General features: G+C 38.6%; 1 protein-coding gene across 2 annotated transcripts in view; it reads left to right on the top strand.

The window, feature by feature from the left end:
- The first annotated feature begins 283 nt into the window (after nt 1-283).
- Nucleotides 284-27,953, top strand: part of Cop1 (COP1 E3 ubiquitin ligase) — a 120,214-nt gene continuing 92,544 nt past the window's right edge. Inside the window, exons 1-6 of one of the 2 annotated variants that reach the window (XM_085842445.1) lie at nt 284-961; nt 8,357-8,416; nt 13,176-13,273; nt 17,994-18,070; nt 18,809-18,928; nt 22,770-22,838. In XM_085842445.1, the coding sequence (XP_085698571.1) occupies nt 549-961; nt 8,357-8,416; nt 13,176-13,273; nt 17,994-18,070; nt 18,809-18,928; nt 22,770-22,838 (837 nt within the window). In that variant the 5' untranslated portion in view covers nt 284-548. The remainder of the gene's footprint in view (nt 962-8,356; nt 8,417-13,175; nt 13,274-17,993; nt 18,071-18,808; nt 18,929-22,769; nt 22,839-27,953) is intronic. The other variant, XM_085842447.1, reaches the window with a different exon arrangement.

A 27,953-nucleotide genomic window follows, 5' to 3' on the forward strand; every position in this document is an offset into this window, starting at 1 on the left:
CACTGCTCCATACCGCTGCAGTTTTAGCTGGGCAATCCGCCAGAGTCCACCCGGGGCACGCTTAAGCAGTTGCTTTTCGAGCGTTCCCGGACCTCTAGGCCAGATTCCCCGTCCTTTCCCCTTCCACCCTTTGGCTCCATGAAAACGGCCATCTCTCTACTACATCAGGAAGGAAATCAGCTTTCCACTCGGAGAACTACACGCTCGGCCTCTCCGTACAGCCCGGCGCCGGCGTCTGCGCGCGCAGCTGCTCCGCTGCCCCGCCCCTTCCGCCGCTCGTGCGCAAGCACGACCGCCTCGGCGCGCCCGGGTTGGCTGCCCCGGCGGCCTCCTCGGCAGTCATGGCTCCTCGGATGTGATAGTTTCCCCCGCCCCCTCGCGTAGGACGCGGCGGCGGGGCGGCGGTGGGAAGCCTAACTTTATTGTTCCCCCGGCCCGTCTCCCGGCGCGTCCTCAGGATGCTCGGGAGCTGAGCGCCGGGGGTGGCGGAGGGTCGCGGTCCGTCCGGGCCCTCGCCTCGGAGCGCAGGGCCAAGGGAGGGAGTCACGATGTCTGGTAGCCGCCAGGCCGGCTCGGGTTCCGCTGGAACGAGCCCCGGCTCCTCGGCCGCCTCCTCGGTGACTTCCGCCTCCTCGTCCTTATCCTCGTCTCCGTCGCCGCCGTCCGTGGCGGCCTCGGCGGCGACGCTGGTGTCCGGCGGCGTGGCTCCGGCCGCGGGCTCCGGCGGCCTCGGCGGCCCGGGGCGGCCTGTGCTGGTGGCGGCCGCGGTGTCTGGCAGCGCGAGCGCCGGCGGGGCGGTGTCCGCAGGCCAGTCCCGGCTCAGCTGTGCGGCCAGGCCCAGCGCCGGCGTTGGAGGGAGCAGCTCCAGCCTCGGCAGTAGCAGTAGGAAGCGACCTCTGCTCGTCCCGCTTTGCAACGGGCTCCTCAACTCCTACGAGGACAAAAGCAACGACTTCGTCTGGTGGGTTTGCATAGCAGCCCCTGCGTGCATGACCACGAGTTTCTGCTGCTGAGCCTGGCGGGGTCCCGTGGAGGGAGGCCTGTTGGAGGTGCTGGGATTCGAACCTAGAGAGTTGAGTGTTTGCAGAGTTAAGGTTCCTGGTTGGGAGGTGGAGCTGGACTGGGATCCTTAGGCAATGTGGTGAAATGGGGTTGCACAGAAGTGGGTGCTGGTGTCCAGGAACTGAAGGCATTTAAGGGAATGCTTAAGGATAGAGATGGAGGTCCAGTAAGTGGTTATTAGAAAGGAAGTATTCGGGGTAGGAGGTTAAATCCCTTCTGTTTTTGTTTTTGTTTTTGTTTTGTTTTTTGGCCATCTAGTGGACGAAGTATCAGTCAGGAGTAGTTCATGATTTTCGGAGGTAGAAGACTAGTTAGTGCCTGGTGATTCTGAGGTGTGGGATTGCTGGTCAACACTATATTGTAAAAAAAGTAGATGGTACTCGAAGCCTGGTTGGTGATGCTTTAGGAAGTTATCTTTGCCCATCCTGCGTTGGAATATGTAAAAGTCTCCCTTTTGAATAGATAGGACACTTGTAATACTGTTCATAATTTTGTAGTCAAAGTTTGTTCACACCCAATTCCAGGTTTCAACTGTTGGAAAAAGGGAAACACATTTTTAGTGTTTCTGTGTTGTATGGAACGATCGCAGCGCTGTGTATACACTGGAATCTCTGACTTGAGAAACGCTTTTATAGTCATTGCATCACAGCTGGCATCTTGAGCGACACAGTCGAATTCAGTCTTAGATAAGAGGGACTTTAAGCAAAAGATGAATTTGATTGTCTTGAAGAATGTTTTGAATTTTAATTGGGTTTTGATATTACTGGTAGGATTACGAGAGCTTAATGAAGATCTCCTGCTCACAATCTGGTAGAATTCTGGGCCTTTCCTGAGAAGGAACTTGTTGATTGACCTAATGTTAATGATGTAGGAAGTTGGTTTGAACAGTCATTCTTGGGGAAGTTGGTTCAGATCACAGTAGAAGATGGTCTTAAATGGTATTATTAAAGATGATAAGCTTAGAGATTGTAACCATTGAGAAAGGTATTAGCTACACTTTCTTGTTCACTAATATAATTCATAGTTTTGCTTTTGTTTAGATTCAGAAGTTGTGTGTGTGTGTTGAAATAGAATTATAACAAACAAACAAAAAAAAGCCGGGCGTAGTGGCTCACGCCTTTAATCCCAGCACTCGGGAGGCAGAGGCAGGCGGATTTCTGAGTTCGAGGTCAGCCTGGTCTACAAAGTGAGTGCCAGGACAGCCAGGGCTACACAGAGAAACCCTGTCTCGAAAAACCAAAAAAAAAAAAAAAAAAAAAAAAAAAAAGAATTATAGCTTGTGGCTATTTGTAATTTAAGAAGTTTATGATTGGGTGTAAGAGGTGTTTGTATTCCTTTTTTGTTTGGCTTTATTTATTTATTTATTTATTTATTTTGAGACAGGGTTTCTCTGTGTAGCCCTGGCTATCCTAGAACTAGCTCTGTAGAACAGGCTGGCCCTGAACTCAGAGATCCTCCTGCCTCTTCCTTCCTGTGCTAGGATTAAAGGTGTGTGTCACCACTGCCTGGGTGAGGTGTTTGTATTCTTGTCCAATCAATAGTGTCACATGATAAGGTAGAAACTAGTAAAACAGTTTGCTTTTTTCTTTTTGGCCATTATTTGTAGTTCAAACCAAGATGCCAGCATCCTTAGGTCGTTTAAATAGTGTAAAAAGTGTGAGAAATCAGTATTATTCAATTATTAAACAGATAACTTAGGCACTGACGGTTGAACTGTCTGAGTACCACAGTCTGTGGTGTAGCCTGTATTCCTGGAGGTGAATGAGGTACAGCTGGCATTTGGTTTTATTAGGTGTGTCCTATTTTCATTTCTGTTTCTGTGACCAATACCTTGACTATAATAAGCCACTTAGTGAAGAGAAAGGTTTAGTTGGCTGGAAGTTTCAGTTACACTTCGTTATTGTGGAGAGAGCAATGCAGGAGCTTAAAAGTCCTAGCCACAGTTAAGCAGAGGGAGGAGTGTCCATGCTGCCTGCCTGCTTGTTGGCCTGTGACGCAGCTGGCTTTCTCCACTCCTGTACAGTCAGGCCTCTATAGCCTGGTGCTGCTGCTGCTCATAATGGGCTGGGTCTTCTTACGTCAGTTAGCAATCAAGGCAATCCCCTACAGATATGCCAATAGGCCCACCTGATCTAGACAGCTCCTTGGTTGAAACTCTTTCCACGTGGCTCTAGATTGTGGTTAAGTTGACAGGTTTTAACTGTTTCTATAACTAGCTCAGGGGTAAGACTAAATTATTAGTTCATCACCTTGTTGTTTAAAATAAATCAATCGAGCCTAGTGGCTGTGAGAAGACGTCAGTAGAGGGGAGCACTTGTTGTTCTTGCAAAAGATGGGTTTGATTCCCGGCACCCACATAACAATTGTCTGTGACTCCGTTTCCAAGGGATTGAATCCCTCTTCCACAAGTGGTATACAGACATACTTGTAGGCAAAGCACTAATTTTTTTTTTTTTTTTTTTTTGTTTTTTTTTGTTTTTTTTTGTTTTTCGAGACAAGGTTTCTCTGTGTAGCCCTGGCTGTCCTGGAACTCACTTTGTAGAACAGGCTGGCCTTGAACTCAGAAATCCGCCTGCCTCTGCCTCCCGAGTGCTGGGATTAAAGGTGTGTGTCACCACGCCTGACTCAAAGCACTCATATACATAAAATAAAATTAAGTAATTATTCTCTTGCATTGTATAGGCCTTTTATATTCTATTATGAAAACATCCAGTGAGTATTTGTAGCTAAAATTCTGAATCTTTTACTGTGTAAGAATCTCAGTCCATCATTTCTCTTTCTGGTGAAGTTGTATATTCAGAAAAAGTAACCAGTGAGTGCATTTTTCCTTAAACTAGGTTTAATTTTGATCAAACTCTTGGAGTAGGATATACGTTAGGCAATGTCTTAATAATCCTTTTTATTCCTAATTGGCCTCTGGGTGCTTTTGTCTTTTCTGTACTTCAGTGTCAGATTGTGAGCAATTCAACTTACTGTAATCTTTTATATCTAAATGAGGTTTATGTTTAAATAATGTTAATTCTTTTGGTTTTTTTTCGAGACAGGGTTTCTCTGTAGCCCTGGTTGTCCTAGAACTCACTCGGTAGACAAGGCTGGCCTCGAACTCAGAAGTCCGCCTGCCTCTGCCTCCCGAGTTCTGGGATTAAAGGCTACCCCTCCCAGCAATGATGTTAATTCTTTACTAATTGGTAATACCTTAAAAAATGTGTTTATCTTTCACATTGAGGAGTTGTAAGGGGTGGCGTTATTTACTATAGCACCAGTGTAATGATTTTCACTATTTCAGGCAGGAGAAGATAGCTAAGGGATAAAATGAGAAATCAGGTTTTGGGTCTCAGTTTAGCATGTTCCTTTATGTGGTCAGAAAGCTGAACTCTGAGTTCCAGCATATTACACAGTGGTTCTTAAATGGGCTTGATTGGGGGTAAGCAGCTGTTGACTCATGTTTCTCCTTAGCCACTTGTTCCTTGCTGTCTTAATCTGAGACAAATTGTAATGGGAGGCTGGAGTGACAGGTAGTAGATAAGGACATGCCTTTTCTCCAACTCCTTGAGAACAGTTAAATAAAGCCCATACCTAATTTCAGGAACACTCTTAGCTTTATCATATTTAAAAATAGGCTTAAGTTTAATTGTAGGGTTGATTGACATTTTAGATATTTATGCTTGTAGTCTTATATTTCTTACAAATCACAGTATTAAGTTGGGGGTAATTTTCACAGGATAGAAAGTCAGGGAAAGTTAAGGTGATGAAATCTGAGTGATGATTTCGTAAATCAAAAGAGAATAGGAAAAATGTAAACTAGTTCATGATTTTTTTCTTAATTTTAAGTCTTACCTAACCTTTAAAATTTAAAAGTTATATCCTTTGAAGTATGTTAAGAATGTAACTTAGAAAGCCACGGGGTCTTTATACATACACACACACACACACACATAGAGAGAGAGACAGGCAGACAAACACACTCTCTCTCTGGAGATGCCCGCATCATGTTGTGTGATTGTATATTGTCCTTTTCCTGTATTTATGGCTATCTAACCAATTATTTAGTAAACTCACTACCTTTGCTTATCTCTGGCTCATCTTGAAATGTCTTTGGAGTATTTTCTGTAACTGCATAGCCTAGGACCAGCCTTTATCTGAATGGAATGCAAGCTTCTAAAGCTTCTAGTGGCCATCATGTGCTATGGTAATTTGTTGCTGGCAATTTTATCAATACTTGATAAGACATTCCTTTGTAATCAACCTATCTTCTTTATTGACTGTTTCCTCTTGTTCATAGGTTATATTTTCATTTGGGTGCCTAACATGAGTGAGGCCCTAGGTTCAATCTATAGTATGCATGCATATATATATATATATATATATATATATATGTGTGTGTGTGTGTGTGTGTGTGTGTGTGTGTATGTATGTATGTGTGTTAGACATTGTTAACTTAAGATTTGTTTGCGCTATCTGATTCTTTTTTTTTTAAATAGATTTATTTATTTTATGTATGTGAGTATGCTGTCCCTGTCTTCAGACACACCAGGAGAGGATATTGAATACCATTTCAGATGGTTATTAGCCATTATGTGGTTGCTGGGGATTGAACTCAGGACCTCTGGAAGAGCAGTCAGTGCTCTTAACCACTGAGCCATCTCTCCAGCCCTTCTGATTCTTTTCTAGTTTTAATTAAAATTAAGTAGTACATTGAAGGCAAGGTTTGGTTTTAAGAACTAATTCTTTACAAGAGCCATATAGGCTCTCCTTCTATGAACCCTTTAAGCATCTCTGTTGGATGCCTTGGGTTTGAACAATAGCTCCTTCACCATTTATCTCTGAACTTGTGGGGTTAGATGGGTGTCTTAGTTAGGGTTTTACTGCTGTGAACAGACACCATGACCAAGGTAAGTCTTATAAAAAACATTTAATTGGGGCTGGCTTACAGGTTCAAAGGTTTAGTCCATTATCATCAAGGTGGGAGCATGGCAGTACCCAGGCAGGCATGGCTCAGGAGGAGCTGAGAGTTCTATGTCTTCATCCAAAGGCTGCTAGTGGAAGACTGGCTTCCAGGCAACTAGGATGAGAATCTTATACACACACCCACAGTGACACACCCATTCCAACCAGGTCACACCTATTCCAACAAGGCCACACTTTCAGATGGTGCCACTCCCCGGCCCAAGGATATGCAAACCATCACAATGGGGTACAGTCACAATTAGTACCAAAGGAGGGAAACTGATGTGGCTGTTCTAGAGTCAGTACTCCTTGTTGTCTTCCTTAAACAGTCTATCTCCCTTTTGTGCTTCCTCAACTGCTCAGTTAGTTTTTGTGCTCTTCTTGTGCTGTGATTGCCTACAAAATGCTTTCAGATGGAAGAGTGAGTCCACAATAAACTTGGTCCAATAAAAATGAGAATATGTTCATTTGTTTTCTTTCCTTTAAGGATGTTAGTGTTCAAAAAGGTGTTTTCCCCCAGTGTTTCTGAGTAATATGGTCGAAGGAAAGTTCTCCCCAGTTAGATGTTGACCTCAAATGCAAATGAGCTATATTTCATTATATCTCTCTGAATATAAATTTAACTTGCTTTACCCTTTAACATGTTAAAGCATTGATTTACACGTTTTAGTTATTGGTACCATAACAGTACTATTCGTGGTTGGATATAGCTATCATTTCATGCAAGTTTGTATACATAAAAGATACTTGCCTCCAGGCATGAATAATAGGTTTTGGTAGAATGAAAGAAAATCTCTCTGAGATAATTTTGAAATACTTGTTTCATATATGAGCTAGTTGTTGGAATAATGGACAGATGATCTGAGATGTTGAAAAATTAGACATGTCCAGTAAGATTCTCACAGTTAAGACAGTTATAGGATGCATAGCTAAATTTAAAGCTGGTGTAAGATCTTAGTGACAGTTTGGCTTCTATTATGGATTCTTTGTAATAAATTTGCCATCACTAAAGTACTGGATATTATTGTGTGAAAAAAAACGTAGCGAACAATGACAAAGTTTACTTCAGGAGCCTGTGAAATGAATGGCACAGTAGATAAAAACAGTTGCTGCCCAAGCCTGATAATCTGATCTCTGTTCTGGAACCTCAGCAGCAGGAGAGAGCCAGTCTCGGAAGTCCTCCAGCCTCCACATGTGTGGCACAGCAACCATACTTAGATAGATAAAATGAATTTTAGCTGGGTGTATATCTTTTAATCCCAGCACTAGGAAGATAGGGGCAGACATTTCTGAAGGTTCCATATTGAGTCCCAGGCCAGCGTGAGCTACATAAAGACCCTGTCATTTCCCCTCTCCTGCCTCCCCCTCAAAAAAAGAACGAAAAGTTCATTCAGAGTAGGGAATAGTTCAGTGGATAAAGTGCTTGCTGCATAAGCATAAGGACCTGAGACTGAGTCTCACTATGAAGCCTTGGTTGGTGTAGAACTGTGTAGAAGACCAGGATGGCCTCAAACTCACAGAGATCCACTGGCATCTGCTTTCCAAGTGCTGGGATTAAAGTATGCATCACCATACCCAGCCTCCAAAATTTTTTTAATTCTGAGCTTCTTAAACTTTGTACATTTCCTTAGTATCTTGAGTCTTATGGCTTCCTTTCCCCTGGACCCCAGGCAGAATACGTTTCAATTTGGAGAAAAGAACAGTACAACTGCTACCTCTCTTACTGTGTTGTAGAAAGGATTGAACAACTTACTATATAACATAGTTTAATAAATACTGTTTGGTCTATTTTATATATTAGCTTTTACTGACATCATTTAGAAGCATCATTGAAACTACATTTCTAAATTTATCACTCGAAGATTTAGTTTTCTTTGGGATAGGACAAAAAGAGGGCTGTTACCTCCCTCCCTCTTCCCCTCCTCAGGCTGGGGATGGAGTCCAGGGCTGTTCAATAATCAGCAGTTGTCTTACTGTGTGTCAAGAAAAGAACACTTAGGGTAGCCAGGCTAGTGTTTCTGAGCATAGGAACATTGGGTAGAACTTTCTTGAGCCCTCTAATAATAAGGTTCCACCATAAATTCTATGGGACGGATAAAATATTTGAATGATAAGTGTACTCATTGCACATATTTCAACATTCCTTGCTCCTTGGATCAGCTTGAGCATGATACTTTTATAAACAGTCCTGTAATACTGTTAACCTTCTGTTAAGAAGGGTAGAATTCTTAATTCTTAGCTATATATTAAATTTGGTTTGATTGATTTTGTTACGAGCCCTTTCCAATGTGTAACATTCTGCCTTAACAAACATTATATCAGTGACTTCTCTCTTTTTCTTTTGTAGTCCCATCTGCTTTGATATGATCGAGGAGGCATACATGACAAAATGTGGCCACAGCTTTTGGTAAGACCATCTTCATTCAGTATAACTGCAACCAACCAGAAAGTTACGCTCTATAAACTAATTTTATATTGTTTCTTCGACTGATAAGTCTTTATAGTTCATGATACAAAATGTTTTTGGCACATAACTTCTGTGAAATACTCTAGTGTACCATAGGCTGTTAAGATACATTTTAAAATCTTGTGTTTATTGTTAGCAGAAACTTTGGTGTTTTAGAAAATCAAGGTGGGTAATCAGTCTGTCACTAAGCATGAGATACCAGTTGGGAATAAGGTGGGAGGACCCAGAAAACAGGGAAAGAATGAAAAAGGCCTGCACTGTCTTTGTTAGCACTTCACTGAGAAGCATTGGATTATATTTGTTATATTGATGTACTTAAAAATTCAAATTATAAATTAATATAGAATTCACAGTCTTACCATCTTGATGTATGTAGTTACGTTGTGCTATGTTTATGTGTTGGACAGTGTCCAGGACTTGTTCTTTTGGCAAAACTGAAACTATACCTGTAAAAACAATGCTTTGCTTTCCATTTCTGCAGTCCCTGAAAGCCCCTAGTCTCCTTTCTATTTGTATGGATTTGTCAGTTCTAGATAACCTCATATCTATGTACTTAGAGCATATGTGTCTTCCTGTGAGGGACTTATTTCACATAATGCCCTTTGCATTCTTGTGTGTTCTTTTATGACACAATTATCTTTTTAAGTCTGATTAGTATTCTGCTATAATCACAGGTGATATTTTGTTTATCCTTTCAGCCATTTATGAAGGTTAGGTTGATTCAGTCTCCTGGCTCCAAAGAATAATGCAGCCATGAATGTGTGTATTAATTACTTTCCTGTTGGCTGTGATAAAACACCATGACCAGAAACAGTTTTAGAAAGAAAAGCCTTGAGTTTCCCAGTCCAGAGATATGGAAGTACATTGTGGCGGTGAGGCATGGCAGCAAGCAGCAGGTATGGTGGGAAGACCAGAAACCTGGGAGCATACGTCTTCAAATGCAGATTCAAAGCAGAGAGAGCAAACAGCAAGTGGACAAAGACTGTAAACACACACACAAAAAACCGCTCCTTGATTAATAAAACTCTTCTGTCAAGGATGGACCTCTCAAAAGTTTCACAGCCTCCCCAAATAGTGCCAGAAATATGAGCCTGTGTGGTGAGTTCTCATTCACACCACAGCATTCATATAGAAGTACTTCTGTGGAACTCTGCTTTCAGTTCTTCTTGGTATTTATCTTTCTTTTGTTGTCATTTTACATTTGCTGATTTACTTCAAAGGATACCTTAAAGGCCAGAAGTAAAGAACCAGGTGTAGATGTACAACAGGATAAGATACATAGGAAGGACGTGAGCTGCCGACTTCTCCAGGCAAGCATGCCACTCTTCTAGTACCTCCACAGGTTCAGCAACATGCACATCTCTGCTCCAGACATCACTCTGGGTTCTAATAGGGGCTTCATTAAGTTGGAGGGACTGATTAAATCAGTGGCATTGGCCATTAACTCACCCTTCAGTTCTTCTCATCTCCCCTTGATGAAGGTGGATTGGCAGTTACCTGAGTAGGTAGTGTCCTGAGCAACTTAGGAGCTCAGGCTCAGACACCTCATTTTCCTTGCCTATCACGGGAAGGGCAGTCTACTTGGAACTAGTCATCATCATGAATTATCTATCTAGTTTAGTGGCATATCAGATTAGTCTTAGTATTTCTTTAGTCCATATTGGAAGTTGTGCCTGTCGTTTTATGTTTAAAATGGTAGCCATGACATTTGATAGGCGAATATTCTTCAGTTACCAGTAGGTGCAGCACATGATCTGGAATATGATTCGGGGTTAGTTAGGTTTGGACTAAACCAACACACTTAATTTGTATTATATATGTTCTCCACTAAAATAAAGTTATGGCATTTTGTATTCTTGGCTTAAAAAAGCAACTTGTATTGTGTAGAGCCATGTGCTGTGTAATGTCAGGGTCTCAGTCATTTTTTTTCTCTGTTGTTAGATATTTTCACTGTTGGGATAATTACAACTTTTCAGAATTCTTTTACCATTTTTTTCCCTTTGAAATCTTATTTATCCTTACACAATTCATGCATCTCTAATATCCTTTAGTCATAATACCCTCCCCATTGTCCACTCTTAACTCCTTTGCTTCCACCATATCTCTTCTACCAAAAAGTCTCCCTCCTACTCTCATGATTTGTTTTCCTCTTTTTGTTATTTTGGTTATTTGGAAATTTCATACTTGTATATATTATGATTACACTCCCGTTTTATCTCCCTTCTGTCCCTACCAGCCCTCTGCATTTCTTCTAGTCTTCTCCCCAGGCTCATGTCTTTGTCTGGTTTTGTTAGTTTGTTTTGTGGCCCCACTGCATATAATAAGGGATGACTCCATGAACACAGGCAGGTAGTTATTTACTTGAATAAGGGCTGCTTACCAGAGGCTGCAACACAGGAATATGATCTGTGCCTTCCACCCTGGCAACCAGTAATTGCCTACAGAACCTGGAAAAAAGTTAAGAACTTCCCCCATTTGTGATGGTTTATTAATGGGCTTATTAATGGTTTATTAATTTTGAAGGTTTGTGTAGGTAGCCACTCCTGCTGTACAAAAGTTAGGTTATCTCTTAAAACAGCATTTCACAGTACTCTTTCCCATTGCTGTTCTCTCTTCTTCCTTGTTCCCTAAGTTTGGGAGGAAGGTATTAAAGATGTTCTTTTGTGACTGACTGTTCAAAAATTTACTTTTTTTTTTTAGTGCTTCAACCAGTTAAAAACTTTTTGTTAACATCTAAAATATTCTCCTTTTATCTGTCAACCCCTCTACATCTTTGTATCCACCTGGGTTCCTCCTCCTTAACTGGTTTTAGTTGATGTTTTGGTAACTGCCAAACTCTTGTCATGTTTATTTCCTGATAATAATCATTCATCTCCTTTTTCTCCTAAGACTTTTTCACATTGAATTCTTCATCTATTGTATTTGTATATCTCATCATGGGCCTCTAGTAAAAATGAAAATGAAAATGCTTAATATTATTTTTTATATTGGTATTTCCGAAATGTAGGAAGTGTTTAGTCAGATTTGGAGCATATCTTGTGGTAATATGGTAGTCAGAGTCTTGCTGTTGCAGGAGTGATGACAGTCTTTCTGCAGCATGGTTCACAGCATTGTTTAGTAGCTACTAGAGTCTGGGATTCAGTATGGACAGACAGTTACTCCAACTTTAGGCCCCTGTGCTTTGCTTGTCTTGAAAGCAGCAGGTGTGAGGGGAGGGGAGGAGAGAAGTAGAGCAGTGACGCCTGATGGAGGGCAGGGAGCTAAGAACCTGCACCAGTTTATAAAGGTGACGTAACGCATGATGATCTGGAAGGAGGAAGGATAGATATGGGTTGTTTTAAATGCTTTCTATAAGCACCTTTCTAATTCCTTAGAAATTACTTTTTATCTGATTGTCAGAGTAATATATATACTTATCACAGAAACAAGTTAAAAAATCTACAAAGAAATGTCTCATTTATAGACAGAAATAATGTTAACACTATAAATGTGTTTTTAGCTTATTTAAATATACATATATATTAAGACAATGATTTTTTTCTCATGCCAATTTGATATTTGTCTGATAAAGTTGAAAACAATAGTTAAGAGAGTGTGTGTGTGTGTGTGTGTATTATTTAGTCAAGGTAACATACAGTTATAAAAGGTCTATTGAAAAGAAGCTGGCTTTATAAATCTGTCATACTGAGTTTTGATCTCTAGAAGGCATGTAAAGGTAGAAGGAAAGAACCCACTTCACAAAGCCGTCCTTTGACCCGTGGCATATGCCTACTGCTATCACACACATATAGTCCTGTTGAAGGAAGCAATTGTGAAAACGCAGTACACCACAGAAATATAAGAACAACATTCCCTGAAATGTATATGAAATATTATATATGTAAACAATATATTCATAATAATTTCCACAGATATAATATATGACATATACACAAGTAAAATTTTATTGCTAGTATACCATTGCATTGAAATGATAATTGCAGATTTGGTCAATTTGTATGTGTAATTTAGATTGCTTCTCTTATAGATTGCTACTATATGATGGTTAGCTAACTCTGCATTGGATAGCATGTGTAATTCCCAATGATATATCTTTATAAGTAAAAGTTGCTATGTTAAAGGGAATATAAGAACTTAAGGTTTTTCCTGAATTTACCTTTTATAAAAGTTGTATTGGTTGCATTTCTTTCAGCTATGTAAGATTATGTCTTTTGGAATTTTAACACTATTTTGTTTTTCTATTCTTAGTAAACATTAGCACATAATGTTGAATCACTTTTTTGTTACTGCTGAAGATGGTCTTCTCATGCTTGACTAGATGTTTGTCTTTGCTTGTGTATCTAAATAGAATAGTGTCTTTTAGCTTGTTGGAACACTATGTGATCTAAGGATATCAGTACTCTAAGAATATGAGACGTTTGCTTAACTAGACCATAGGCATTTGCTTTCCTTGTGTATAATATAAATTACATAACCTAAAACTTAGTCATTCACATTTCACATTTCATATTACATGTACAACTTTATAAATGGTTCAGTCAAGAAATGCTTTATGTATTTTGTTTTACAAAGATAAAAGTGGAAATGAATGTTATATCAGTTGTGTTGAAAGTGAGAGCACAATAGACAGTATTTTGTGACAGGTATGTTAATTTGTCATTTTAATTAAGTTTTTGTTTTCTTCCCCCCATGTTAATAGCTACAAGTGTATTCATCAGAGTTTGGAGGACAATAATAGATGTCCCAAGTGTAATTATGTTGTGGACAATATTGACCATCTCTATCCTAATTTCTTGGGTGAGTTTTTGAAATTATTTTTACTATATTCTTTCCACAAAAAAAATATCCAAACAATAGCTTATTCAGAAATCCCAACTCAGAAATAAGCAAGTTTTTCTGTTACTCACCAGGGTGCTTTCATCTTCTTGGGCTATGTATGGCATAGACTCTGTACATGGTTAGTACCATTTCTTGTTATATTTCAGTTCCATAAAAGAAAATCCAACATGCCCTTAGAATTTTGGACATAAAATTTGTTTGGACAGAATGTAGGTTTCAAGGAGTTGTCAGAGGTTTAGGACAAGTTTATGTCTCCACATGTAGTATTGCGTGTTTCTCTGCTTCTACTGCCAATGTAACAGTGAGAAGTAACAAAGGGAATGTTTGATGGGGAGGGAGAACATGTTCTTGGTCAGTATTTTCTGATAGAAGGGGAAGATCAAGTATAGAGATCCCTGGATGAGGCGGATATAGAGTGTATGAGCTGGAAAGGCTCCCGACAGGAAGAGGAGGATATGAACACAGATTTTGATATGGACATGTGAGTATAGCTTTAAGTATAAATGGTAGAAACTTGGAACTAATGTAGTCATGTGCTAGTTGTAGTTTTAACAATTGATGTTTTAACTTGGATGTGGTGGCATGTGCTCATAACCAGCACTGGGAGGCTAATGCAAAAGATGCAGTGCATGGCCCAGGCAGACCCTGTCTCAAAATAAGTTAGTAGTTCTATATACTGAATGTCTTATCATAAAATTACAGACCCAACTTGAGTACAGATTAAGGAGTAATGAGTCTGAAAGCACAGCAGAAATACTAAGACTAATCTGATATGCCACTAAACTAGATAGATAATTCATGATGATGACTAGTTCCAAGTAGACTGCCCTTCCCGTGATAGGCAAGGAAAATGAGGTGTCTGAGCCTGAGCTCCTAAGTTGCTCAGGACACTACCTACTCAGGTAACTGCCAATCCACCTTCATCAAGGGGAGATGAGAAGAACTGAAGGGTGAGTTAATGGCCAATGCCACTGATTTAATCAGTCCCTCCAACTTAATGAAGCCCCTATTAGAACCCAGAGTGATGTCTGGAGCAGAGATGTGCATGTTGCTGAACCTGTGGAGGTACTAGAAGAGTGGCATGCTTGCCTGGAGAAGTCGGCAGCTCACGTCCTTCCTATGTATCTTATCCTGTTGTACATCTACACCTGGTTCTTTACTTCTGGCCTTTAAGGTATCCTTTGAAGTAAATCAGCAAATGTAAAACGACAACAAAAGAATATGAAAAAGGGAACTCAAAATACACAGATTATATACTCATTAAAGTGGCTGCTAGAGAGGATTGTAAAGATGTATGTATAGTGTTTGTAGTAGAAAACAGTATGGTGTCTTCTGAAAAAAAAAAAATAAGAGTTTTCGTGGTCTAGTAATTTCATGGAAGTAGACAGACACCAAGAAGAATTCTGCGGAAGTTTTTGTGTATGCACGTTCATAGTATCATTCACAGGAGGCAGGAGGTCAGCTGTGGAAGGCTAAGTGGATAGAATACAATGTAGAAAATTATTCAGACTTGAAAAGGGAGGAAATTCTGACAAAACCTAAACTCCCTCAGTATACTCAGAGTTCCTTTTCTCTCTCCCTGGTCTTCTAAGACTACCCCATTTTCAGGACCTAGTCTTTAGATTTTCCCCACTTTCCACTTGTATGTGTTTCTGTGTCTGCAAAATATGTACTTCAAGTTTTCTTACGTTTATTGTGAATCAGCCTCTTATTTGCAAATTTTAGTATCTGTATTTAGATCTGGCATGGTGGTGAACACCTGTAATCGGCCAGCACTTCAGATGATGATATAGGGGGGTTTAAATTCAGTTTAAGCCTGGGCTGCACAGGGAGGCTCTACAATGTTTTCCTCTCCCTTCCTCTGTCTTTCCACTCTTTGACACTCTCTGCCATCCCTCCCTTCCTTCCTCCCTGCCTCATTCTCTCATTCTCTCTCCTTACCCCTCACCTCTCTTCCCATTTGTCTGTCTCTTTCTGTCCCACAAACATATTTAGCCAGTCAGACCTCCTGTTAGGCACTGTTATATGCTTGTTTTGTTTTGTTTTTCGAGACAGGGTTTCTCTGTGTAGCCCTGGCTGTCCTGGAACTCACTTTATAGAACAGCCTGGCCTCGACTCAGAAATCTGCCTGCCTCTGCCTCCCCAGTGCTGGGATTAAAGGCATGCGCCACCACACCCAGCTGTTATATGCTTTATGGACATACATTTATTTAATGGTAGTCTTATACTAGTATTATTATGCTTATTCTTCAGATGGCAACACTGAACCACAAACAGGTTGTGTAAAGGGTAAATAAAGGTTTTACCTTCTTTTTAAAACCTTACTTTACCTTTTTTTTCCAGTATTTTTCTGAGAATTTATTGCTTACCCAGATTAGACATATGAAAATCTGAATATGATAGTCTTAAAAGTCTCATGCTAAGTGGTTAATATATGTAGCTTGTTATTAGTAGAAACTTCTGCTTTATTCTCATTTTAAAGTGTAAAATCAAGTCTTTGAACTTGTAATCCTACCATGCCAGCTTTTCAAATGTTGGCCTGTAAACCTGTATGTACCACTATACCTGGCTTTTTTCCCCCTTTGGAGTATAATCTTTCTATCATTGTAGGCTATAGTACTTCATTAACTTTTTTTCATTTTAACCTTCATTTTCTATTACTATTTTACAATTTGCAACATTTAAAATTTTATGTAATAGTGTTGGAAAGAATCAGTCAAATACAATGGCCTGTGAGACTTCAAATATGCAATATTGTAACTATTTAAGTCACAGTTCTTATTCACTTGTTAATAACTTAATGTAACAGAAACATTAAACTCTGTCTTACTCTTTTAAAAAGATTGGTTTGGGCTGGGGAGATGGCTCAGTGGGTAAGAGCTCTGACTGCTCCTCCAAAGGTCCTGAGTTCAATTCCCAGCAACCACATGGTGGCTCACAACCACCCATAATGAGATCTGACGCCCTCTTCTGGTGCGTCTGAAGACAGCTACAGTGTACTTATGTATAATAATAAATAAATCTTTTAAAAAAAATAAAAAGATTGGTTTATTTTTATTATATGTTTTATGTATTTATGTGTACTAACTGTGTGCCTGGTGCCAAGAAGGCTAGGTGTGAGTGCTAGGTGGGTGCTGGGGACTGAAGCTGGTCTTCTGTCAGTGAAACAAGTCTGCTAACCTCTTAGCTGCCCTGGTACCCCCACTGTGGTTTATTTTTACTTGTTCATTCTTGATGTATTATTTCAAATTCTCTGTCTTGTAGATTGTATTGATTTTGTTAAATGTTTTCTACTTTTTAGAATCAGACTGATGTGTTAATATTTCTACTCGTAACATTTAACCCTGTTAACCTTTACAAAACTCTCCTCTTATTTTGTGAGTTGGTTACTCACACGCACAATATACACTTTATCTGTATTCCTTTTCATTCATTCTGTTATTTAATAAAGAGAGTATAGCAAATTTCTATTCCACTCTTACTTGGCCTTCATATGGCTTGTGTATTTGTAAGTTTGTATCAGTGATAGTATTGGTTACTCCATTATATTACAGCTACTACATCATATATATTTCTCACGCTAATTTGAATTATTTGTGGTGTGGATCATTTCATTAATATTTGAAGCATCAAACCTAAGGTTTCTTTGGTATTGATCTTGATTTATTTTTAAAGTGGATGATAATTGGCATTTCATCTTGCATACCATCTCTGTCTTGTTCCATTTGTCACCCAAGGGAGTTCTGTATCCTAATAGAGATTTCTAGCACATTATATTAGCGTTTTGGTATTAGTTGACTGTAAGACAAACAACAATGCAAAACATCCCCAAATACAAGTAAAGTGTCTTAAGCATTATTTAAATTGTATTCATTTCAGGAGAATTTCTAGAGCTATTGATAATGTAAAATTCTTTCTCTTATGAGCATACACCTTCGTCGTTTGCATAGCTGCCCTAGAACTTCAAAATGGCTTTAAGAAAGTTCAGAAATCATCTTATTCTGGAGACAGGGAGATAATTTTTTACCTACATCTGAAAGACAACAGCACATCTCTTGTTGGCTAAGACTGTTTCAGGGCTGTACATGGCAGTTCTATAATCTGGAGAGGCAGGAGCATCAGGAGTCCAAGTCAGACTTGATACATGGTAAGACCTTGTTGTAAACGGAAACAGACCTCATAAATTACTGGCAGAGAACAGATTGGCTAGTTTGGCTTAGATTACTCACATCATGGTTGAGAAGAGATTTGGCATCTCTAAAAGTTATATGATGTCTGAGATTTGGAAAAATAATCATATTACTAAGAAGGATGAGATGGAGTTGTGTAATTATCAGCATCCTTCAAGGTATTTATAGAAAAGCTACAACAAAGCAAAAGTCTTCAAATCTTGTGTTTCAGAAGGCACTTAAATGCTTTCACATGGTGAAAAGTTATCTTTATTGAGTAACATATAAAAGATGGGTGTATATTATAAAGAATCTCCTGTAGTAATAGAAGTTGTAGTAGTAATGAGTATAAAAACTGATTCCTAATTCAAAATAGAACAGAAAGCTACTACTTTACATTTCTTTAAATTTGGGACTCTGTAAAGTTAAGATAAAAATTTACCTGAGCAGAACAATTAGAAGGTAAATAAATTTAACAAAAATACAAATTTTGTGTGCTTTATTTTCAGTGAATGAACTCATTCTCAAACAGAAGCAAAGATTTGAGGAAAAGAGGTTCAAGTTGGACCACTCAGTGAGTAGCACCGTACGTCTCAGCTCCTGTTACTGTTTCTGTTCTTGTTGGTTTTACAGTGCTGGAGAGGGAATCAAGGGCTTCATATAGAGTAGAGACGTACTCTATGAAATAAGCAATATTTTTTAGTCCTTTTAATTCCTATTTCTACTGAATTAATTTTAATGTTTTTATTTCAATAATAGATATTAATACTTAGTAAAGAATGGACTTTTGTAAAGGGAGCTTATTTAAGAGTATTTTACTCAGATAAATAAATAATAACTTTCTTAAGTGCATTGTCTGTAACAGTTTATCAGCCTAACCATCATTTACAGGGTCTGGTGGTGTCACAATAGATAGTTTACTTATATCTAACATTTGAAGGGTCATATGTAAAGGTATTGTGAATATACTACTCAAAGTTTCTTAATTAAAAGGATTAGCTCCAAACTATGGAGACAAGTGAGCTTAAATTAACATTTCACCAACTGCAAGACAGAAAATATTGGTGTTTTCATTTATAATACTTAGAAATGTCAACTTAATATTTGTCTTCTGTGTACCTTTTATACTTGTTAGCTAAATTTATTCAAAGTAGCAACAGTATTTAAATTGTACCTCCAGTAATTGTGGAGAAGCAAGTTAGAATATGAATGTTAATTTTACTTTTGGTGTATTAGAAAATATTTCTTAAAATTTTGTTTTAGAATCTAATGCTGTCTTGTTAAGTTACCATGTTTTTTGTTTTTGTTTGTTTTTTAATTTTAGAATGGGCATAGGTGGCAAATATTTCAAGATCTACTAGGAACTGATCAAGATAACCTTGATTTGGCCAATGTCAACCTCATGTTGGAATTATTAGTGCAGAAGAAGAAACAACTGGAAGCAGTAAGTAGTGCCAAAACGTAAAAGATACTTTGTTTTAAATGATGATCTAGTTATTATATAATGAAAAATACCTAGAAAGGTTTGGAAATAATAGGCCATTGTCAATAACTGATTATTAGATCAAGCACATATGAAAAGGTATTTCTCCAGCCCCTGTTTTGTAGGCCCTAAGGCAAATGAATACAGGATAATAGATTTTCAAATTTGACAAAACTGTGCACTGGGCTAACAGTGATATAACAAACTGTGAACTTTAAGTTATATATTGTAGAGCAGAGGCTCTGGGATTGGGAGTACCAGGTGTCAAGTTTAGTACAGGGCTTGGGAGAGGATTGATAGATGTTTACTAAGTAGGTGGAGGATTGGCAAGAGGGTAAAAGTCCATGCCATGCAAATCCTCTGTCCCTGGATCTCAGTAGAAGGAGACAACTGACACTAAAAACTTGTTCTCTGACCTCCACACTCTCATACACACTCACACACACTCACACACACTCTCTCTCTCACACATACACACACATACACAGAGAGAGAGAGAGATTTTAAGATAAAGAAGCAAGTAGAACCAATGTTACCTTCCTACTTAGCTGAAACTTCCTTCTCTGCCTCAGGAGAAAATTCAATTTCATTCCTCCCTCCTGTAGCACGAACTCATTTTTATTATTTAGGTTTTTGTCAAATATAATATAGTACCTTTTTTGTTTTGTTTTGATCTTTTTAAAAATTATACGATTTTCTACATATATACATATGTGTATAATATATTTTAATCATTTTTTACCCCAATATCCTCTTTACCTCTTTCCCCTCCCACCAAACCCCACCTTCCTAATAAATCCCCTCTTGCTTTAATGTGTGTGTGTGTGTGAGTGTATGTGTGTGTGTGTGAGTGTATGTGTGTGTGTATATATGTGTGTGTGAGTGTATGTGTGTGTATGTATGTGTGTGTGAGTGTATGTGTGTGTGTGTGTATGTGTGTGTGTGAGTGTATGTGTGTATGTATGTGTGTGAGTGTATGTGTGTGTATGTGTGTGTGTGTGTGTGAGTGTATGTGTGTGTGTGAGTGTATGTGTGTATGTATGTGTGTGAGTGTGTGTGTGTGTATGTGTGTGTGTGAGTGTATGTGTGTGTGAGTGTATGTGTGTATGTATGTGTGTGAGTGTATGTGTGTGTGTATGTGTGTGTGTGAGTGTATGTGTGTGTGTGTGAGTGTATGTGTGTGTGTGAGTGTATGTGTGTGTGTATGTGTGTGTGAGTGTATGTGTGTGTGTATGTGTGTGTGAGTGTGTGTGTGTGTATGTGTGTGTGAGTGTATGTGTGTGTGTATGTGTGTGTGTGTGTGTATGTGTGTGTGTGAGTGTATGTATGTGTGTGTGTGTGTGTGTGTATGTGTGTGTGTGTGTGTGTGTGTGTGTGTGTGTGTGTGTGTTGGGAGGGATCAACAGCATTTAACTAGGTGCACAGAGCTGAGGGACTATTTCCTTGAGCAAGAAAATTTTCTGTGCCAACAGTCTCCCATTAACAACCTCGATCTCAGCCGGGCGGAGGTGGCGCACGCCTTTAATCCCAGCACTTGGGAGGCAGAGGCAGGCGGATTTCTGAGTTCGAGGCCAGCCTGGTCTACAAAGTGAGTTCCAGGACAGCCAGGGCTATACAGAGAAACCCTGTCTCGAAAAACCAAAAAAAAAAAAAAAAAAAAAAACAACCTCGATCTCCCTAAAGGAGTGGTGGGTGCTGATTGGCTCAGTCTTTTGGGAGGTCTTATACAAGTAACTACTGCTGTTGTGAGTTTGTGGTGCAGCAGCTATGTCTTGTCCAGAAGGCATTGTTTCACAGCAAGCTGCCTTTTCTGGGAACTTTTGTAAAATAGTAATATAAGAAATTTTAGATCTGACCAAATGTCTGTTTTAATAGTGCTTCAGATAATTCTGTTGCATAATAAGATAAAGGTTTTGTTAATCTTTATTTTTTTCTCCCTTTCAAACCTATAAGATGTTAGAATTGTATTTGGTTATTAACTGTCTCTCATTCTGCTTTTAAGTCTTGACATATTTATCCTATTCATCTTCAATTCCTTAGTTCATTATATGGATTTTAGGATATTCACCAAATGTCATGGATCATTTATCAATACAATCTTCATTTCCTTTGCCAATTTGGGGTACTTATTTTCCCTTAATGTTTGTTTATTTGTTTGTTTATTTTTGTGTGTGCATGTTTTCTTTTTCTTGTTGTTTTTTTTTTCTTTTTCTTTTTTTTTTTTTTTGACATGGTTTCTCTGTCTAGCCCTGGCTGTCCTGGACTCACTTTGTGGACCAGGTTGGCCTCAAACTCAGAAATCCTCCTGCCTCTGCCTCCCCAGTGCTGGGATTAAAGGCGTGTGCTACCACCGCCTGGCTGTGTGCATGTTTTCAAAGGTTTGCTTTTCATCAAACTTTACAAAAATAAATGTATTAAATTTTATATCTGTGTGTAGATGGTGCATGACTTTTTCTGGGCAGTGTATTTCTTTTTTTTTTTTTTTTTTTTTTTAGAATTAATTTTTTTTATTAGGTATTTTCCTCATTTACATTTCCAATGCTATCCAAAAAGTCCCAAATACACTCCCCCCCTCCCACTTTTTGGCCCTGGCGTTCCCCTGTACTGGGGCATATAAAGTTTGCGTGTCCAATGGGCCTCTCTTTCCAGTGATGGCCAACTAGGCCATCTTTTGATACATATGCAGCTAGAGTCAAGAGCTCTGGGGTACTGGTTAGTTCATAATGTTCCACCTATAGGGTTGCAGATCCCTTTAGCTCCTTGGGTACTTTCTCTAGCTCCTCCATTGGGGGCCCTGTGATCCATCCAATAGCTGACTGTGAGTATCCACTTCTGTGTTTGCTAGGCCCCAGCCTTGTCTCACAAGAGACAGGTATGTCTGGGTCCTTTCAGCAAAATCTTGCTAGTGTATGCAATGGTGTCAGCGTTTGGAAGCTGATTATGGGATGGATCCCTGGATATGGCAGTCTCTAGATGGTCCATCCTTTAATCACAGCTCCAAACTTTGTCTCTGTAACTCCTTCCATGGGTGTTTTGTTCCCAATTCTTAGAAGGGGCACAGTGTCCACACTTTGGTCTTCGTTCTTCTTGAGTTTCATGCATTTAACAAATTGTATCTTATATCTTGGGTATCCTAAGGTTTTGGGCTAATATCCACTTATCAGTGAGTACATATTGTGTGAGTTCCTTTGTGATTGGGTTACCTCACTCAGGATGATGCTGGGCAGTGTATTTCTGTTTACCCCAAATAGAGGATAGCTTCATATCAAAGGAACTATTTCACCCAACTCCAAATCAGGATTGCTTAAGAGGATTCTCAAGGGGAGCTGCTCTACTCCCAAAGAGCCTCTTTCTGACAGGGAGAGTTTCCAGTCTTCTCTCCATCCGCTTGTCAGTGTTAATAGGACCAATCTTGTAAGAAAGGCATACATTTCTTTCCATTTATTAACACTTATCTTAGCAAATACAATTTTCCAGGAAAATTATTTTCATGTTTAGAAACTACTTTACATTGTGATTTTTTTTGTCTTGATTTTATTGAGTTTGTTTGGTGAAAAGAAGCCATTACCTTTAAATAAATGGGTTTTTACAAAAACACGCAGAGCACTAACTTCTTCTGATATTCTTTATGGAAAGTAAGTTGATTTTTTTTTTTTTTTTTTGGAATTGCAACTAGCAGATGGGAAAACGCATAGAAGTAGTACAATAACATAAGTGTATTTACCTCTAGTACTGGTTATACAGTTGTTAATGAAAAGTTTGAACTTGTATTTGTTAAAGAAAATTAAAATTTTTATTGTAGGAGTCACATGCAGCTCAGCTACAGATCCTTATGGAGTTCCTCAAGGTTGCCAGGAGAAATAAGAGAGAGGTACGTCAGTTCACGCTTACGTTTACTCTTCGATATTTGTCGTATCTATTGTATGTAAGCATTTCAGGCTAAAAATGTTGAAGTATTTTCATTTAAAAGCATTTAGTTTGGTGTTCTTTTTCTTTCTTTTTCTTTTTCTTTTTCTGTTCTGTTCTGTTCTGTTCTCTTTTCAGTTTTTCGAGACAGGGTTTCTCTGTATAGTCCTGGCTGTCCTGGAACTCACTTTGTAGACCAGGCTGGCCTGAACTCAGAAATCCGCCTGCCTCCCAAGTGCTGGAATTAAAGGCGTGCGCCACCACTGCCCGGCTTTGGTGTTCTTTTCTTAAGCTTTGTTATTTTAAAAACCCTTGTCTCTTTTGTTCTTTTGTTGTACTATATATTATTTTGGGGGGGGGGGGGGTTAGGCTAAGTCTCACTGTGAAGCCTGCAGCTATGCCTTGATTCCATAGGGATCTCCTTGACTTAGTGTCCTGAGTGCTGGAATTAAAGGTGTGTACATATACCACCATGCCCATCTCAGTTTAATACTACACAGTTTTCAGTGGGTCTTACTTTAATGGTTAGTGGTAGAGTGCTTGCCTACCATATAAGGAAGGCCCCATGAATCCCAGCCTCAAGGACTACCAGCGTACCATAATGATTCATCTCAAAGCAATTCAAGTAGAAAATAGAACCATCATGCATTTTTCTCAAAACCAGGAAATTTAAATGAAACTTAAGAAGTTGCAGCTTTTCCTATGGTGGGGTGGGGTGGTGAATGATATGAAAAGAATAGTTAAAACCTACTTGCAATGTCTTAAGTCCTGCAGGATACCTCAAAGACAATTTTGTCCTCACTAATCTATAACCAGAATGTTCTAATCTGATACACACATGTCTTCAACTCTTTCACATGCATAGATAATACTTGAAGATAATTCTGTGCTCTTGGCAACATATAGAAAGTAACACTAAAATCTTGAGTTTTTCAAATCCATTTTAGGAGCTGCCTAAAAGGTGCTTTTAATTATTCAAATTTTATTTGTTTATTTAATTAGATTATTAAATATTAAAATACGTAATCTACTGTATGCTATATTCTAGACTGTTAACTTAAAAATAAAAATGAGTAATGTTTTTATTGTGATAAAACTACATATTTCCAGATTCTCTTCTTTTTACTTATCTTTTTAACCTCTTTCTTAAGATTTGGAATATGCTGGTATGAATGGTTAAATACTCTGCATGGTTTGTGACTTTACTTCACTAACTTTTGTGGAATTTTATTTTGTATGCTTATTGACAGAAACACCTTTATGACATATTTAGATTTACTTGTCTCTTGGTGGTTTTTGTGGGACAGCAGGTAATGGTCATTTATTTAGTTGCTTAAATTATTCTATAGAGTAGTGCTTTTTTAAAGTTAAAACAATTTTTTGTTTGTTTGTTTGTTTGTTTGTTTGTTTTTTCGAGACAGGGTTTCTCTGTGTAGCCCTGGCTGTCCTGGAACTCACTTTGTAGGCCAGGCTGACCTTGAACTCAGAAATCTGCCTGCCTCTGCCTCCTGAGTGCTGGAATCAAAGGCGTGTGCCACCACGCCCGGCTTAAAACAAATTTTTATTTTATGTGTATGAGTGCCTGCATAATGTAGGACAAATGCATCCGGTGCCAGAGGAGGTCAGAAGAGGGCAATGAGTCTCACTGGAACTGAGTTTACAGGTGGTTGTGAGCCACCATGTGGGTGCTGGAAACTAAATCCTGGTCCCCTGCTAGAGGGGCAAGAGTTCTTCCTGCCATCTCTCTAGCCCACATAGTACTTAAGCTATTGATTGAGCTCATGGAGTCACCTTAGGCTCTAGTTAAAATGCAGTTGCCTTTTTTTTTGTTTGTTTTTGTTTTGTTTGTTTTCATTAAAGGGAGTCCTCGATCCAAACTATATGCATTTTTAGCAAGTCCCTTGGTCCTTGGATCATATAAAGTAACAAGACTGAAAATATATCCTGTGTGGACCTTTTTATATGCAGTGTGTACACTTTGAGCCTTCTGCCTCCTGTTGGAAATTCTTTATAAAGTAAATAAAATTTCATATTTCTTATTCATTAAACAGAATGCATGAAGTTATGTTGCAGTCATTTTACATGTTTCTTTTTGACTTCGACTTAATTATAGCTTATTGTAAATGTTATTTGGTTCACTGTAAAGTCCTTGAAAATAAATGAATAAATGCACCAATAAAATGAATAACCCAGCCATATTAGGATAATGGGAGTTAAGTGAAATATCTGGTAATTTTCTGTATATGGAAATATGTGGTTTTCATTAGTTACTGAATTTTTTATTTTCCAGTGTCCTTTTAAGTATTAACAATTAACAGTTTTTATAGTGATTAAAAATAGAAAGGGTTGATAATTTTACCTCACTTTTATTCCCACCTCATTTTATTGATGCTGACCAAAGTCCTGAGTCCAGTGGGTTGGGACTAAGGATGGCCTTACCCATGAAATGTCTGCTGCAGCAGCTTAGTCACTGCCAGGCTGCCCTGACTCTCCAGCCCCTCACAGGGCAGAGTGGAGATGGGGCTGCTTAGTTTGGAAAACCCAGCGGATTTGTGTTACATTAAGGGATCTGAAGCTCAGGATATCTAAACTAGCTTTTTTCTGTAAAGAGACACTGTTTTTATTATATTAGTCAGAAAATGAGTCTGTCCTCTTCCTTGGAGCAGTTCTATTTAGTTTATGAATATTTGTGTTCAAATAATTTTGAACAAAAACTGTCTTGAAGTATAAAACTTGGAGTGATGAGTTGAAAGGAGAGTTGTCTCCCTCCAGTAACTCTTCCTTGTGGTTTCGACAGGTCTTTTCTCTGGTAGCCCATAGTTTGTGATAGCCTTCCTGTGGTGCTTCATCGAGTCATACAGCATTGTGTATTGCTTTTCTGGTTTTGTCATTAAGCTTCTTGGGGCTCTTTAGTACTGGGGCTCTTTTAGCTTGACTTCAATCAAGTCTTAATAGCCTTCTGCTTGATTTCCTCTTGTGCTATAAATTTGCATAGATCGTTTAATTTTAAAAACTATATTAATTTAAAGTATTTCTGGATATTGTAGCCTATAGTGAGTGGTTCATAAATATTTGTTAGTACTTTTTTTTAGTGTGTCCATGAATGATTGAGTTTGGTTATTTTAGTTTTAATTATTACAAGTAACCAAGGAGCTAATTTAAGCCTAAAAAACTAATTTGTTTTATTTACTTTGTAGGGTTGGGTTAGGAAGGGGTGGCATACACAGGTCAGAGGGCACCTTGAGAAGTTATGTTCTGTGTTACCACATGTGTCCCAAAGGTAAACTCAAATCATTAGATTTGATGTCTGTACCTTTACCTCACAGGTCTGACACCTCATTTTTATATTTAACACTTTAGCCATTACTGCTTTGTTTTAAAAAAAAATGTAGCCCCATTCTTAACTTTATAGGTAATTCACGTGACTATTGAGAGGATAGGCGCTTTAGTGTCTAAATTAGGGTCTACCTATCAATAGCATTTAGTAACTGTATTTAGATGAATGTTTCAATTTTCCTTCAGAGTTTAAATGGTAGAAATTTTAGTTCCAGGTAAAAGCACTTGTATCCATTCAACTCTGTACCAGTATTTGAATTATTGTTTAGAATTTTACTTGATTTATTTTTGAAATAGGCTTTCTGGCAAATTTCAGAATGTCTTTATTAGTTTATTTCAGTTGGAATTTGAATGAGTTGAATTTTAGCAATTTTATGTGAAATGAAACATGGAAGATTGTATCTTAAGGTTATGCTATAGATTAGAATAGCATGTACATAACTTTCTTGATTACACAGCCAAGCGCTACTGGGATTCCGCTACCTGCCTATACTCGTTCACATTTCTTTCGTACTCGCCTGCTTGCTGGCGTTCTGATAGTTACAGTTGTTTGCCTTTCTTTCTTTCTTTCTTTTTTTTTTTTAAGATTTATTTATTTATTTATTTATTATATGTAAGTACACCGTAGCTGTCTTCAGACACCCCAGAAGAGATTGAGTTATCATTACAGATGGTTGTGAGCCACCATGTGGTTGATGGGATTTGAACTCAGGGCCTTCGGAAGAGCAGTCGGTGCTCTTAACCACTGAGCCATCTCTCCAGCCCTTGTTTGCCTTTCTTGAATGTGTTGCAGCTAAAGTACTTGTAGATCTCCAGTTTTAAGCCTTATGTAAATGTGCTTGTACAGTATGAAGTCAGCTCCTACTTTCTGGGGCTCAGTGCTAAGTCTCTATGGATATACATGACTAGTTTCTACTACTGTGATAAAAATCACAATGACTAAAAGCAACTGGGGCAGGGCGGGAGGGTTTATTTCAGCTAGCAAGTGTCAAGTTGCCTTCCAGCACAGAGAGAAGTCATGGCGGAAGTGAAGCAGAGGCTGTGGAGGATTCACTTAGTGGCTTGCTTCTCATGATTTTCTCAGCCTGGTTTTTTGTTTTCTTTTTTTTTGTTTGATTTTTTTGTTTTTGTTTGTTTGTTTTTTGTTTTTGTTAATACAACTCAGGACCACGTGCACAGGGGTAGCACCACTTGCTGTGTGCTGGACCCACTTAAATCAATCATTAATTTAAAAAAAAATGCCCCCACAGGCCAATCTTGTGGAGAAGTTTTCTCAGTTGAGAATCCCTCTCTCCCAATGATTCTAGCTTGTGTCAGGTTGACAAAAAATGAAGTAGGACATTAACTGATTCTATTTCAATGGTCATTGAATTAAGTAAATACTATTTGCATAAACATAATTGTTGTTGGACGTTCGAGTGGTTTTTAGTTGGGGGTTGTACATAAACAATGTCGATATTGTCCATATGTGTATATTAGGATACTTACTTTTGTGATTACATATGTGTGAATGGAGTCAGCAAGTCATAGGGTATGTGTATCTTTACATTACCAACAGAATACTGTAATGCTTTACTGAGCAGTACTCCCTGGATTGCATAGTACTTCTGCAGACCTATATGGGTGCTTATATTACATTTTATTCTTGCCAGAAATTGTCAGTGACATTGCCTAGTTGAGAAACTAGGAACATTTCTTTCAATTATGCATTGCAATCTCTTTGGAGTTTGAATTTGGCATTTCC

Source organism: Mus caroli, unplaced genomic scaffold (assembly GCF_978045245.1).
Source record: "Mus caroli unplaced genomic scaffold, Mus_caroli_1 scaffold_1, whole genome shotgun sequence".
Classification (NCBI taxonomy): Eukaryota; Metazoa; Chordata; class Mammalia; order Rodentia; family Muridae; genus Mus; species Mus caroli.